We start from the raw sequence: 14,926 nt of genomic DNA on the forward strand, positions 1-14,926 counted from the left end.
ATTCTGCCCTGTGGTGTACGCTGTGACGCTGTGAAGACTTAAGCCCGGCCCACATGGAGGGAACTTTCACGGCGAACTTCGCGCGGCCCGCACCAGCGCGGCTGATCGCCAGCGTGCCGCCGCCGTGCTGCACCCACATGCGGCGAAAAACAGGCGGCCGTCGCCGCCACGATTTAAGTGTTGCTAGAACAGCGTGATTTCGTTCCCAGTAAAATGCAGTGAAAAAATAGTTTTGTATCTGCAATTAAACCATTTTTTTATGTAATCGCGGTAAATAAAACGACTTATTATCTAGGTTTAATGTCCATTTGACAATTTCTGTCACTTTTTATCAAAACATGGACTGCAGGACGCGTAATAATCGCTGGGGCTGGCCACGCTGTGCAGTGTCAATCGTGTTCAGCCGCCGCGGTACCGTAGCCACAGATGCCGTAGCTACAGTGTACTGTACCGTATCCGCGATATCCGCGGTTTTATGAGAGGTGCTGCGGTAATTGTGCGTTCTGCAAACATCCGTTCCCAGTTTACACTCGAAGTAATTGCTCAAGAAGGTCGCGGACACATCCTTTCAGTAGTCGCAGAAAACGCCCAGCTGCGCTGTGAACCGGTCCGGACAACGCCATGGGACGCGTGCGGCGGCTTCTTCTGAAGTTGCTGCTCTTGAGAAAACAAGAAGAAGCGAAAAAGAGGAAAAGAAGGTTTTGAGTGCATCCAGTATGGAGGAAAAAAAAGTCGGAAGGGGAGTACCACACTGCGGTGAGTAGAACCTTGCGTAGTTATACAGTGCCTATAAAGTATATTCTAGACACTAGTAGTTAGGCGCGTTTATGTTTGTAAACAGACCCACCATGTTGCATGGGGCATGCTTCAAGGCAGTGCCTATTTTACCGGATGATGGGAGACTCGGAGAGCTGAATTCGCCGGCCGTTCGCCCCTGATCGGCTGCTGTGTTGTTAGCGATGTGCCTTTTTTTTTAAGACCCCGATTGCTTCGGCACTGTTCAGTAATCGTGACGAACATACAAGTGATGAGTAGGTACTCGCCGATTGGAGAATCGCTTTACCGTGCACACTCGGCGCTTGCTGACGAGCAGCTACATTGTCCGGTGAAAGTAGTATTCAGTGCGTCAGTTTTGTGATGTTTCTCAGCTGTGGAGCACTTCGGAGCCTTAGTAAGTCGACACAATCGAAAGTTCCGAAGTGGCCCACAGCCCGCGCACTGAGGACTGGGATCCGCGACCAGGGGGCTTAGCAACTCATCACTTCCAAATAACAAAGTTTATCACTACTACAACACTGCATGGACCAGCAGGGGATGAAAAAAATTCATCAATTTGCCCAATGCAGCCAATTGAAGATGAGTGCGGGGAGAAACTACTGTTTTGACCTTGGAGTTTTTGCCCTGAGGTAGCCTGAAAGCCTCCACAAATACCAAATGGGAGCTAGCCTGCAATTAGCCCCACAGGTCACCCATGCTTCATCTCCATAATTTTGCTTAAGAGAAGAAAACGGGGGAAGTAATTTGTGGAGCTTCAGGAGGTTAGGCTACCTCTACATTGCTTGTTATGCACTGACAGAACGTGCACTGTATACGCACTCAAGCAGTTCTTCAATTTAGAATTATACGTAGTCATGCAGTCATGCTGTTTTTGTTTTTTTCAGTTCCATGTGATGAGGGACGACCCTCCATTGTTCTTCAGATATTACCGCATGACACCACAGAAATTCGACGAATTGCATCGCATCCTGCAGAAACACCTAACGAAGGTGTTCCTTTGCCGAGAACCTTTGTGCTCAGAAGAGAGGCTAGCCATTACACTCAGGTGTAGTAACAAACTGCGATATTGCTCATTCTTGAGGCTCCACTGTGTGCAATGTTTTTATGTGGTCTGCAGGTACCTCTCATCTGGAAGTGCCATCAAAGATGTAGCATTGGCTTTCAGAATCGGTAGGGAGACATGCAGAACAGTAGTCCACCATACCTGCCAAGTGATCTGGAATAACTTAAAGGAATGCTACATGCCAGTGAGTATGTAATTGCTGAAACACTGCAGCATATCATTGAATAAATGAAACAGTGCAAATTGCATATTGCTTTACAGTTCTTTAGCTGATTTTGAATAGATGCTTTTTGCCACGGTGTTGTTTTTCAAAACACAAAAGTCCCCTGAGATGCCATACAGCATACTGCCACAAGCAGGCTGTGTAGCATGGAGTGTTCAGCTATGTGACAGTCTTAATGCCTAAGCTCATACGCTTTGTCTCATAGATAGTTATAGTTTTTCTTGTATACTGAAACGGGCACTGGTTTTTTTCTGGTCATCACCAGCAGGAAATGTCAACTTTCCTTTGTGCGCGATATTACAGTGACAGGGTTAACATTGTAACGTTAAATCATTCTTAGTAGATGTCAGTGCTGCAGCAACGCCTATAGCTATAGGTTATAGTGCTGTGCAGCAGAGCCGGCGTTGGTCAATTAGCTGTTTCGGACAGTTATTAATTAAACTAACTTATGATACCAGTGCAAATATAATTTGAAATATTCCATTCGTAGTTGATTCGGTATTAGCTAACATTATTGTTAATTCATAGGAGAGCCGCGCTGTTCATATTCGATTCAGTTTAGAAAAAGCACTATTCACACATCTATACTTCTCACTATACGCATCTGTGTGTACTAGTATATTTCCTTTAAAGTAGGAAAATGTGAAACCAACAACGTGCATGTCTTTTGGTATTTCTGGAATGCTATTGTAATCATAGCCCAGCTACGTTCATTGCAGAACAAAAGCTTCCTCTACTAATCTTTAACCCTGCTGCGCACCAGCTATGGCGACCCTATCCCCACTAAGTTCATAACTTAGTCTGCTTACCTAACTACCTGACGCCCCTTGCTGTATTTATAGTCTCTTAGAACTCACTGCATGGCCAAAGAACTGTATATTATCTCTTCCCGTGGCCAGTATTGCATTATATGTGTGCGTGTAATTGCATGCAATACATTTTGTGGATGAATGCACTTAATTGCTTGCATAGTACTTGACCACTTTTTAAGATACAGTGCATTTTTAAGATACAGTGCACTTTTAAGATACGGGGGGCCCTGATTCCTTCCAGATGCCACGAAATGCACAGTGGCAGGAGATTGCCCATTGATTCTCAAGACGCTGGAACTTTCCGAACTGCTTGGGTGCCGTGGACGGCAAACATGTTCAGATCATGGCGCCACCAAATTCTGGCAGCAAGTACTTCAACTACAAGGTATAGGGTTTTCATACACTTCTGGCTAGTTTGTTTCAGTGTATACTAAGGCAAGATACCTTACGTATGTTCTAAAGCAGACACAAGCTAGAATCACGCTCCTTCTTTCGTACCTTGAAATGTAGCCTGCGTTTCAGGCATTGGAGGCCTCAGGGCAAGTACACAGTTTGGGGTGACGTGAACCAAACTGCACCTTCTAACAACTAAACACAATCATTTAGCAGTCACTGGGCTGTTGATATTCTGAAGTTTCATGTTACACATTATACATATTCGAGAAAATTAAAGCTGTTTCTGCATAGGTTGCCCTTCTGTTTACTGATTAAGAAATACATATAGAGCCCTTGGAAAAAGCAGTCAGTGCCACGTGAACAAAATGCGTTATTCTTTACCTCCTTTCAGAAAACATTCTCTGTAGTGTTAATGGCAGCAGTTGATGCAAACTACAAGTTCATCATGGTGGACGTGGGAGCCCCAGGACGCCACAGTGACGGGGGAATTTTTAAAACATGTGCATTTGGAAAACGCCTTGGACATCAATTGCTGGATATTCCAGGCCCAACAAAACTGCCAAAGAGCTCCCGGGTGGCACCTCATGTGTTCATCGGTGATGAAGCTTTCCAGCTAAGGGAAGATTTCATGCGTCCATTCCCAGGAAAGCACATGAACTCCGAACACAGAGTGTTTAACTACAGATTGAGCAGAGCAAGGTAATTTAGGCTCAAGTTCTGCATTGGCACCACTATAGCCTAATGGGCGAGTTGGTGATGCATCTTAAAGGACAAACAGCGTGAAAAATATAGTCGTCAAGCAGGAGGAAACACAGCACGAGCACTTTCCATCTTAGTCTTTTGCGCTGTTTGCCCTTTAAAATTTGTATTGACATTTAGGTTGCTGCAACAAGACATAAATCAAATTAGAGCATAAGTCTTGCTGATATTCGAGTTTACTGCATCTGGTTCTTCATATAAAGCATGTTTGATTATACCGGCCTCATTGTAGGTGGACTAAAAATGAACATATTGACTGCAATGTGGTTTTCGATAATCCTAGCGTGACTGTTGCAGCAGTTTACTAATTTGGCACTAAAACATTCGTGACCATTTCTGTGCCTGCGCCATGCATTTTTTGGTTTGTCGTCTTCGTGCTTTCTTGTTTCCTGTCTTTTTCCTAATTTATGTATAGCTGTGGTAATCGGGATTGCTCTGTGATAATACAAACTCTTCTATTTGCAGGCGCATTGTGGAGAATGCATTCGGCATACTTTCTTCCCGCTGGAGGATTCTGCTCAATCGCCTGAACCTTCTTCCCCACAATGCGGAGTTTGTTGTCCTGGCTTACTGCATTCTTCATAATTTCATGTGTGCAACTCCAGAAATGTATGTGCCAGCTGGCTATGCGGACTACGATGATGAATTTGGCAATACTATCCCTGGCCAGTGGAGGGCTGATGAGGAAAAGAGCGAGCTCATTGAGTTAGAACGCACAAAATGCAAGAACTTTTCTAAAAGTGCTTCAGAAGCGCGTAACATTTTTGTCGACTACTTCATGCAAGAAGGCTCTTTGCCATGGCAGTGGGTGCATGCGGGGGTCCAGACACCAGCACACAAGCAAGTGGCACGGCACACGGTCTGAACCGCAGGTTTCATTTTTTTAAAGGACTTGTAAATAGACCAATAAACTAACATTGTATTTTTTCTGACTGATGTGGCCATTTTCATCAATTCATGCAATCATGCTGAAGCTTTGCTGGTTTTTTTCTGCACACTACAGAGTACAGCCAGTACGCAAAGAGATGGGTCAGAGAATTACGTACACTCTAACTGGCCATTAACTGTTACAGAACATGACAGAGAGCAGGGAGGACTCCGGTATTATCTTTATTTATTACGTGGTGTATTTCTTCAGTGATGACAGTATGTCGATTTCAATGTCTGGCCACATGCTTCTAGGACATGCCCGCATTCTTTTTGCGACCAGCTGGCCGAAAATTGCAGGTTCATCCTCATCTTTTTGTAGAATGTCTTCAAGCTTGTCTATTTCCATTTGGTTAGTGCTTTTTCTTTTCCTTTTTTGTGGCCGTGGTGTGCTACTTTCAAACAAGTTCCCACTTTCTTCTGTAGCAGCGGTCGATTTTTGAGTAGGAGCTGCCAAGCTGCTGTTGTCCTTAATGGCAGCTCTTGAGGTGGCGCTTTTAGGAGTGGCAGTTGCCAAGCTGCCATTGTCATCTGTGGCAACAGTTAAGCTGCAGCTCTGAGATGTGGCAGCAGCTTCCTCCACGAGTGTGATGTCGGGTGAACTTGGCTCATAGTCTGCAAAGTATGAAGAAAAACAATCTGTAGCTCTTATCACACACTTCTCCGTGTGCTTCATGAGGCATTGTAGAAATTTCTTTTGCGGTACTTCAATTGATGCAAGCTGTTCTTCCCTTGTATCTGATGACTCAGACATCTTTTAGGAAATGCTGAGTGCTAAATGCATGCTGTTATACCCTTTGCTTGAAACAAAGCTACCCACCGGCGTTCTCACTGTACAGTCCCAACAGTACCCCTTCAGCAGTTGCTCCACTTGTCTCCTCACTTTCTGGGACGTTGCTTCTGGTGCTGATTTGAGGTAATGAAACATGTTGCTCTGCTAAGCCAAACATTCATTCATTGACTAAAATCATTTTTCATGCTACACTGTTTGTTTCTATTAGCAAATCTATGACTAAAGAATTCATCATGCACAATGCGAGCGTTCATTTCTGTCATCTGACAAAAGATACAGTTGTATGATGATCAAACTACTAGATCTGGTACCGGAGCAAGCTCCAATAGTTTATTAGCGCTCGGTCATGCACATATACACAAATGTTGAAGAAAAAGGCACAAACCTGCCAACATCCACCTGATCTTTCAGGAACATCAGTGAATGGAAATATGGCCATCCTATTTCCTTGGCGTGGCTTGCTCCAGATCCACTCGGCGCTCCCTCCTTCCATTTTTTGTACTTTTTTGTAAACGTGTCCCTCAGACCCTTAAATCTAGCTTGTGCATTTGAGCCTGATAGGAAAGAAAGTACGAGCAACAATAAGTGGACATCTGACCCATGTGTTAGCAGTGGCATACCTCAAGTGTTTGTGAATCATCAGTTTTGGCGACAGTAAACCCGGACCACATCGGTCTGGGTTCATAGGCCGACAAGTTCAGATAACCAGGTTAATGCGATTTACACTATTATTATACTAAACGTACAAGTAAAGGAACGGAAATCCTATACAGAAGGGAAAGCTTGTTTGCAGTTCCAAAATACAAAGCTTGTTTGCAGTTCCAAAATACAAGCTCACACGCGCGCGCGCACCATCACTGGCCGTTTCTTTAACTACTCGGTTAGCACTGGCACTGTCGTCAGATTACACACTCGTTTTGGAACCGCGAACACCGGAACCGTCAACTTCCTGGTTGCTCAATAATTTTGGGGTAGTATCACGTTCGGCCGGGCCGCGACGAAGCTGCCCGCTTATCATTTCAGTCGAATGCGTGCTCCGCCGAAATCTCGTCCTCGACCTTAGCAAAAAAAAAATGGTACCTGCTGCCGTCGCTTTTGGAAGAAAACAAAAGCACAGAAAAGACGCGCGCAGAATGACACAAGACAGCGCGCGCGCGTCCTGTGTCATTCTCGGCTTCCGCGCGCGTCATTTCCACGCTTTTGTTTGCTCTCATAAGCTACGCACCATGTAGCCCAGCTTCAAGTCGATCGCCGAAACAAAAAATAAAGGGTGTGGGAGAGACAGGTAGCCTCAAGCAAACCAAAACAAATTATAAAAACGCTTGTTTGCAAATAACCAATGAAACAATGAATCGGGAACAAAAAAGCACATGTCGACAAGGAGTGGTGATTATTGTTGGCTTACCTTCAGGGTCACAACCAATCTCAGCGTCAATTTCCTGCCACACGACGATCTTTTTCCGTGAGTTCTTGTACTCTGGGTGGCAGCAATCCCATAATATTGGTCGAGCCTGGACGGCTATGATCAGCCGATCGTTGTACGCGATTCGCGCAGCTTTCGTCGCCATGTTCTTTGGCTGGCTAGCCAAGTCAAATGTGGCGGCCGGAAGTCGGACGCATCCGCGCCCTGATTGGTCCGCGCCACTCGCCGCTTCCGGCGAGCGGCGGATCGCCGGCGAAAATATTTAGCCCACCTTGATCGTCGGCGAACAGCCGCCGGCCGCCGGGTGGACGCCGCGCGCGGCCGTTCGCCAGATTTTCGCAAGAAAATCGCTCCATGTGGGCCGGGCTTTACTTTCATGGACGCTGTGAAGGCTTACTTTCGATGTGTTCTGCCTTTTAGTTGTAAAGAATTGGCTACCTTGTGAGTGAAGGTAGTTCCTTGTTCTTGTGAGAATGTTTATCAGCCTAACCAAGTGGTACATGCGTACTTGAAACAGCAGCACAGACGAGGATAATGAAATAAGTAGGAACACATACAAGCGCCGACTCAACTAGAAGTTTATTCTTGAAGACAGGTTGTAAACACATTGGAACTTGACAAAGATAAGAAACCATGTATGCGTGGCCTTTGTGATTAAACAAAATTGTGTTTTCTGCTGTAAGGGGTAGAACGAACAATTGTTTCATCACAAAGACCAGAACACAAAAGAAATTATGGAAGCCTGATTTATTGATTGCAGACAAATGCATAAGCTATCTGTTGCTCTTAATGGCAAAGAGTTGGGATTTTTAAAAGAGCTCTCCTTGTTTGGTGGTATCACTTATAGAACATCTTTCACTGTTTTTTTTTACCTGCATATTTATACTACAAAACACGTCTTTCGTTCCTTTTTTTTGTTGCACCGGGCTGTCTGCCACGCATGCATGGCTATTTCTTTGTCAAGTTGGCCAGTGTGCTTAATATCTTTGTCGTCAGGAACAAACTTCTAGTTGAGTCAGCATTATTGTGTGTTCCTACCTTATTTCACCGTTCTCATCTTTGTTTGAGCTGTTTGTAAAGTATGTACACACACCAAATTACCAAAGTATCCGTAAAATTGAGATACATGAAGTTATGTGCACTATTCATTTCTGCAAGAATGGTATAGCTTCTCATCTCATTTGTTCTTAACGTTGTTGTACAGTTTTTGTAATATATAGCCTGGAAAGACGTTTTCTGTCAGATTAAATATGCATGTATGTCACTTTCGATATTTTTTTTCAACATGGGTAGTGCAGCCCCTTCCGTCTTTCAGTTACTGCTTTGTCGCAACTTTTATATATTTTATGCAGCGAAATGCTGGTGGAATTATATATATATATATATATATATATATATATGCACAAGGTGTGGTAAATGGTGTTTTGTATGTGCATTAATTTGCGTTTTTTACTAGCTCTCCAATCTGGCTGTACAGTTATTGAAACCTTTTCTCATGCTTTATAATGAGTCGTTCTGGGCTCTTTGATGATGCAGGTGACCATTTATTTCACTGTTGGGAATTGCGTTAGCTGTGTGTCACTCCAGTTGTCTGTGTATTTTATGTCACTTTATTATATCATTGAAAGTATTAGCCTTGCATTAGCTTTTTATTGACCGAGGTACCAGTTAGTTGCTGTGTAGGGTGAAAAAGGCCCAAAGAAATTATTTAATTAGCTTTGTTCAAGTCCGGAAAAAAATTCACTGATGAGCTCACTAAATTAGAAAATGCCACCAGTACTCTTCCGTACCCAAAAGTAACACAAGAAATTAAATAGTGTTCACACTCGAGAGGGAAACAGCATGAAAAAACACGACAAGGGAGACACACACCAGCGCTTCTTGTCCCTTCTTGTCTTGTGTTTTTTAGCGCTGTTTCCCTCTCGAGTATGCACCGACTAGCCCGAGCCTCTACTGTCTTGAAATACTGTGCAGTTCTTGACTTATGCCAGGCAGGTAAGCTGCTTTTACAGCACAAATGTTTTAGAAGTTTACCTCTGAAAAACACGACTCAGGTGTTTTGTATATATATACATGAAGTCATTTGTTTCCAGTTTACTTGTTATTTTGCCTACTCACAGGCAGCCGTAAACGCTTCTGTGAGTGTTTACTGGGTGTGTGAAGCATTTTACTGTAAGGTATCCAGTGGTCTTCATTTTTGAGTTTATGCATGCAAGCCAAGAGTTCATGTGTTCAAAGTTAGTTACAAGGGTATGCTTAAGGTCTGCCTTTGAGTCACTTGCCTGTTGTTTTTACAAAATATATATTTTTTTCTGCTGTAATTGTGAAATATAATTCTTTCTGCTGTAATAAACTTCAAGTTGAGTGAGCATTCGTGTGTATTCTTATCTTAATTCAGCGTTCGCATCTCTGTTTGAGCGGCTGTTTGTCAAGTCTGTACATACACCAAATTGCCAAAGTGCTCGAAAAATTGTGACACATAAGGCTATTTGCATTGTTTATTCCTGCAAGAAGGCTATAGGTTTCCATCTTCCGTTTGTTTTTAACATTGCTGTACATCTTTGTAGGTCAATTTCAAGGAGTCCCTTAGGTAGCCAATAAGAGTGATAACTTTGTAAAATTTATCAATTTCATCCATCATCATCGTAGTTTTAAACCCACTAAGTTCCACTTTTCAGTTCTCATGACCCTGCTTTGTGCTGTGCTGTACAGGCACAGGAAGCTTTTTTTATGCTGTAAGTGCAGGTGGTGTTGTATATCTTCCAGAAAAAATTGTTGCGAGTTTAACTAGGCATGTGTACGCTTTTGCTACACTTTTTCAGCATGTGTGCTATATTTCTGCTCCCTTACACTTAATAGCACTGTAGGCTCTAGCGTATGTCTTCAGGTTTCATACAGTTGTGCCTTATATACTTTAATAATGTGTCATGTGCACGCTATATTACATATTAGGGTACATGAAATATGTCAGTCGCTCCTTTGCTTCCGTTCGGATTAGGGAAAGTTATGTGAAGAGGCACCGGGGCATGCAAGTGCAAATAGCAAAGCAATTTCAAAATTAAGTGCACTAAAATGCCACAAGCCCAACAAAATATCAATGATATTTCAGTGGCAATTTTCGAAATATCAATGCCATCTCAACAGGCGCACAATGTACTTTTTAATGCTGTGTCAATAATCACTCAACAAATGGTCAACAGAACAATCACAACAGCATTTCAAGACTGCATCAATGGAAACCCAACAAATTCAACAGAAATTACACAATGATATGTCTAAGCACAATGTGCTTTCAATACTAAGTCAACAACTATTCAACATTGACTTGCCCAATTGTGTTTCAATAAAATTTCAGTGGCCAATATTCAAGAGCCCTCAATGATATGATGATATCCCAACAATGATATGATATCCCAACAAACTCAATGATATCCCAACAAACTCAATGATATCCCAACAAACTCCCAATGAATGCTCAATAAGATAAACATTGAGCAATGATATTTCAATGCATTCTCAACAAAAATTTTTGTAAGGGTGCATGTGTAGCGTGCGTTGGAAAATGTGGCCCGACTATTACTAACTGAATGAACAAGCGTGGTGTGAGCGCGCACAAACAAACATGAATAGATCACGCTGAATGACTGCAGCCAACGACTGTCAAAACGCTGGCAGCGCAACGTACCTTCGGCCGCGCAGCGGGCGAAGGTACGTACGGTCTATCGCTTCAACGGAAACTAAGCGGCGCATAAAGGTCAGAGCCGTGTGGAGATAAGAGGCGGTGCGGTCGAACCAACGACGAGCGCGGTTGTTGGCAGCGTAGAAGTGCGCCCCCCCCCCCCCCGCTTCCTCCGGCGCTGGCTTCCCGCTTCCTTGCTTGCGCGTGGGAGAGATAAGAGACTGTTCGGACGAGCGACGAGCGCGGTTGTTGGCAGAGAAGTGCCCCCCCCCCCCTGCTCCCTCCAGCGCTGGCGTTCCGCTTCCTTGCTTGCGCGTGGGAGATTGAGTGCGTTCGCTCTCCGTGATAGCGCGCGTCCCCGCACGCTTCCGCTGGGGCATACGGCGCGCGGCGAAGATTTTATCTATACGGAACCTCACGGCGACGGCGACGACGACGGCGACGGCAGAAATCCGGTTGAAGTGTCCATATAATTGCTATCGCAATAAAACTATCACAGCGGCATCCTCTGGAGAGAGGATGCGCTACGAACTAGTTGGGCTAATAACATGCAGGACCACATCGTTGAAAAAATCGACGACTGCTTTGGCATTAAAAATCGGTTCTTCGCCAAGAAACAGAATGGGGTGAAGCGGGACATGATATCGGTACGCTTGTGAAAAATATTTCTTTCTTTCTGTTTCGGCTTCCCGGCACTCCACGAGGATGGAGGACAGTTAGCCTCTCACCACATCTATCACAGGTTGGTGGTTCACTACCAGTAAGCAAAAAATTGTGGGTGCCATATGTATGTCCTATTCTGAGACGACAGAATAGGACATCAGTTCGTCGTGTTTTCGTTACGGGAGGCCAGAAACCTAACTGTGGTTTAATGAAGTGAAGCTTATTATTTATTTCAGCGTCCCACAAGCGTTGCCAGTGGCTTCGCAGTTTCTTTCGCAGGAAAGGCTTCAAATCTGTTTCAGGAACAGCAGTTGTAGGGTTAATAGCCTGAGATGTAACAGATGTGGCCATTTGATCTGCTCGAACATTACCCTCAATGCCTCTATGACCCGGCACCCAGCATATAATCACATGCTGGTTAGATATATACGCTTTTCACAGAATGGAATAGAGCTCATTAAGTAAAGGGTTTTTGTGTTTACAGAGTGATTGCAATGCTTTCACAACACTTTGCGAGTCTATAAATATGATAGTCTCTAAGTTGTGATTTTATTATATACTTTACAGCCGATAATATTGCATAGGCCTCAGCCGTGAAGGTAGTTGTCTCCGGGTGCAGTACACCGGATTCCGAAAACGATGGACCGATGGCTGCATAAGATACCCCGGCATGTGACTTGGAAGCGTCTGTGTAAAACTCTGTACACGAGTATTTAGATTAGAGTTCTAAGAAATGCATTCTAATATGTGCCTCTGGCGCGTGTTTAGTGACCTCTACGAACGATGTGTCACACTCTATGAGCTGCCACTGCCACGGTGGCAACAGTTTCGCTGGAGCCATAGGACATTGTTCAAGAAGCGGAACACCCATTTCCTTACTGAGGTTCCTCACACGCAAAGAGAATGGCTTTCTCGCGGCAGGTCGATTATGGAAGAGTGTGGCAGCGGTCACGTCATTTATAGTTGAATAAGAAGGATGTTCAATGTTTGCTTGTACTTTCAGGAAATATGTAAAACTGCTGTATGACCGCTGCAGATGAAGTGACAATGATTCGACTCTACGTAGAGGCTCTGGATTGGACTTGTCCTGAAAGCACCAGTCGCGAGACGGATACCCAAGTGGTGAACGGGGTCTAGGATTTTTAATGCACTTGGCGTTGCGGAATTATAAATTATAGACCCGTAATCAAGGCGTGAAAGGACAAGACTGCTATAGAGGTTTAAGAGACACTTTCGATCACTGCCCCATGTTGTGCGCGATAGAAGCTTTAGGAGGTTCATTGTCTTCAGGCACTTTGCCCTCAGACGCTTAATATGAGGAATAAACGTGAGTTTTGAATCTAAGGTTACTCCAAGAAACTTGTGCTCGCTGCTTACAGAGAGCGCATCTCCTTTGATTTCAATAGTTGGGACTGGCGTGACGCCTCTCTTGTTTGTGAAAAGTACGCAAGTGCTCTTCTAGGCATTTACTTTAAAACCATTTTCATCTGCCCATTTGGACAATTTGTTTATTACAAGCTGCACTTGCCGTTCGCAGATGGGAATATTGCATGATTTGAAGGCTATTTGCACATCGTCGACATAAATGGAATAAAACATTGTGCATGGAATGACTGTGTGAAGGGAATTCATTTTTACAATAAATAGTGTGCAACTAAGCACGCCTCCCTGTGGCACACCAGTCTCTTGGGTGAATGACTTAGACAAAGCGTTGCCCACTCTTACGCGGAATGTGTGGTTGGACAGGTAACTTTCGATTGTGTTTAGCATGTTGCCACGGACACCCATCGCAGAGACATCTCGGAGAATGCCGTAGCGCCATGTCGTGTCGTAAGCTTTTTCTAGGTCGAGGAACACTGAAAGACAGAACTGCTTATGTATAAAAGCGTCTCTAATATAAGACTCAATGCGAACAAAGTGGTCTGTTGTGGACATACCTTCCCTGAAACCACATTGGAAGAGGTCTAGTAATTTGTTATTTTCAAGGAAACAGATTAAGCGCCTGTTGATCATTTTTTCAAATAGTTTGCACAGACAGCTTGTTAGCGCTATTGGCCTGTAGCTGCTGGCTAGGGACGGGTCTTTGCCTTGTTTAAGCACGGGAATGACTATAGCTTCCTTCCACGAAGACGGGATATATCCATGCGCCCACATGACATTGAAAAGATACAGGAGTGTTTTCAGAGCTTCAGGATTCAGGTGCTTAATCATTTCATATATGACACGATCACCGCCTGGCGCCGAGTTATTGCAGCAAGCGAGGGATGCTTTCAGTTCAGTTAAAAGTAAATGGATAGTTGTGGGCCTCACTCGATGAACCTTTACGTTTTAGGGGCTGTCGCTCTTCGCGTTCTTTGACTTTCAGAAATGCTTGTGTGTAGTGGCACGCACTGGAGATATATTCAAAGTGTTCGCCCAGACAACCAGCCTGATCTTCCAGGCTCTCTCCTTGAGTACTTACAAAGGGGAGTGGGTGTACCTCCCGGCCTTTTAATTTATTTACTCGATTCCACACTTTCGTCTCATCCGTGTAAGAATTTGTACTGGAGACGTACTTTTCCCAACTCTCCCTTTTAGCACGTCGACGTGTTCTTCTAGCCTGGGATTTTATTTGTTTGAAACTAATCAAGTTTTCGGCGGTTGGAGAGTCGCGAAGTCGTCCCCAAGCTTTGTTTTGATTTTTCCGTGCTTTCTTGCATTCTTCGTTCCACCACGGGATGCGACGTTTATTAGCCAGTCCATTAGTTTGACGGATGCATTTCGTGACAGCGTCAATTATAAAACCTGTAATATACGCCACAGCGTCTTCTATATTAAAGGAGGCAATATCATCCGTGCTTAAATACGTAAGTTCTCGGAAACGTTCCCAGTTAGCTGTGTCAACCTTCCATCGGGGAATGTGTGGTGAGCTTATATCTTGTTTTGTTAAGTTTAATATAATTGGGAAGTGGTCGCTCCCAAAAGGGTTCTTGATAACTGACCACTCCAGGTACGGAATCAGTGTACTAGACACGATACTTAAATCTATGGAGGAGTATGTGTTGTGCGCCATGCTGTAGTAAGTGGGCTCTTTCTTATTAAGTAAACATGCTGCTGAATAAAAGAGAAAGTTTTCAATTAGGCGTCCTCTCGCATCGCAACGAGAGTCTCCCACAATGTGTTATGTGCGTTTAAATCTCCGACAACTATGTATGGTGCCGGAAGTTCATCTATGTAGTTCTGAAATTCGGTTTTATTAAGGTCATAACTGGGAGGGATGTATATAGAGCTGATAGTGATTAGCTTGTCAAACAGCACCCCTTGGACAGCAACTGCCTCTAGGGGTGTACGAAGTTTTATTTCCCGGCAGGCAACACCTCTGTCTACTATGATAGCTACACCACCGGATGACACAACAGTGTCATCGCGGTC

The 14,926-nt window shown here is 44.1% G+C and overlaps 1 protein-coding gene across 2 annotated transcripts; it reads left to right on the forward strand.

Annotated features, from left to right (window-relative positions):
* Positions 1 to 214: 214 nt before the first annotated feature.
* Positions 215 to 5,570, forward strand: LOC119462298 (uncharacterized). 2 transcript variants are annotated; one of them, XM_049672452.1, is made up of 6 exons: positions 215 to 756; positions 1,662 to 1,822; positions 1,895 to 2,024; positions 3,117 to 3,260; positions 3,663 to 3,970; positions 4,496 to 5,570. In XM_049672452.1, the coding sequence occupies exons 4-6, from the start codon at positions 3,219 to 3,221 to the stop codon at positions 4,893 to 4,895; spliced, it is 750 nt and encodes a 249-aa protein (XP_049528409.1). In that variant the 5' UTR covers positions 215 to 756; positions 1,662 to 1,822; positions 1,895 to 2,024; positions 3,117 to 3,218; the 3' UTR covers positions 4,896 to 5,570. The 2 variants fall into 2 exon arrangements, with proteins under 2 accessions (XP_049528409.1, XP_037579568.2); XM_037723640.2 differs by having other exon boundaries at positions 1,662 to 2,024.
* The last annotated feature ends 9,356 nt before the right edge of the window (positions 5,571 to 14,926 follow it).

This window comes from Dermacentor silvarum, chromosome 8 (genome assembly GCF_013339745.2).
Source record: "Dermacentor silvarum isolate Dsil-2018 chromosome 8, BIME_Dsil_1.4, whole genome shotgun sequence".
Classification (NCBI taxonomy): Eukaryota; Metazoa; Arthropoda; class Arachnida; order Ixodida; family Ixodidae; genus Dermacentor; species Dermacentor silvarum.

Excerpts from the sequence above, each read along its gene's own strand:
- LOC119462298 (XM_037723640.2), top strand. The coding sequence starts at position 3,219 with ATGGCGCCACCAAATTCTGGCAGCAAGTACTTCAACTACAAG. Across the intron at positions 3,261-3,662 it reads GCAAGTACTTCAACTACAAG|AAAACATTCTCTGTAGTGTT; the intron begins GTATAGGGTTTT and ends ACCTCCTTTCAG. Across the intron at positions 3,971-4,495 it reads TACAGATTGAGCAGAGCAAG|GCGCATTGTGGAGAATGCAT; the intron begins GTAATTTAGGCT and ends TTCTATTTGCAG.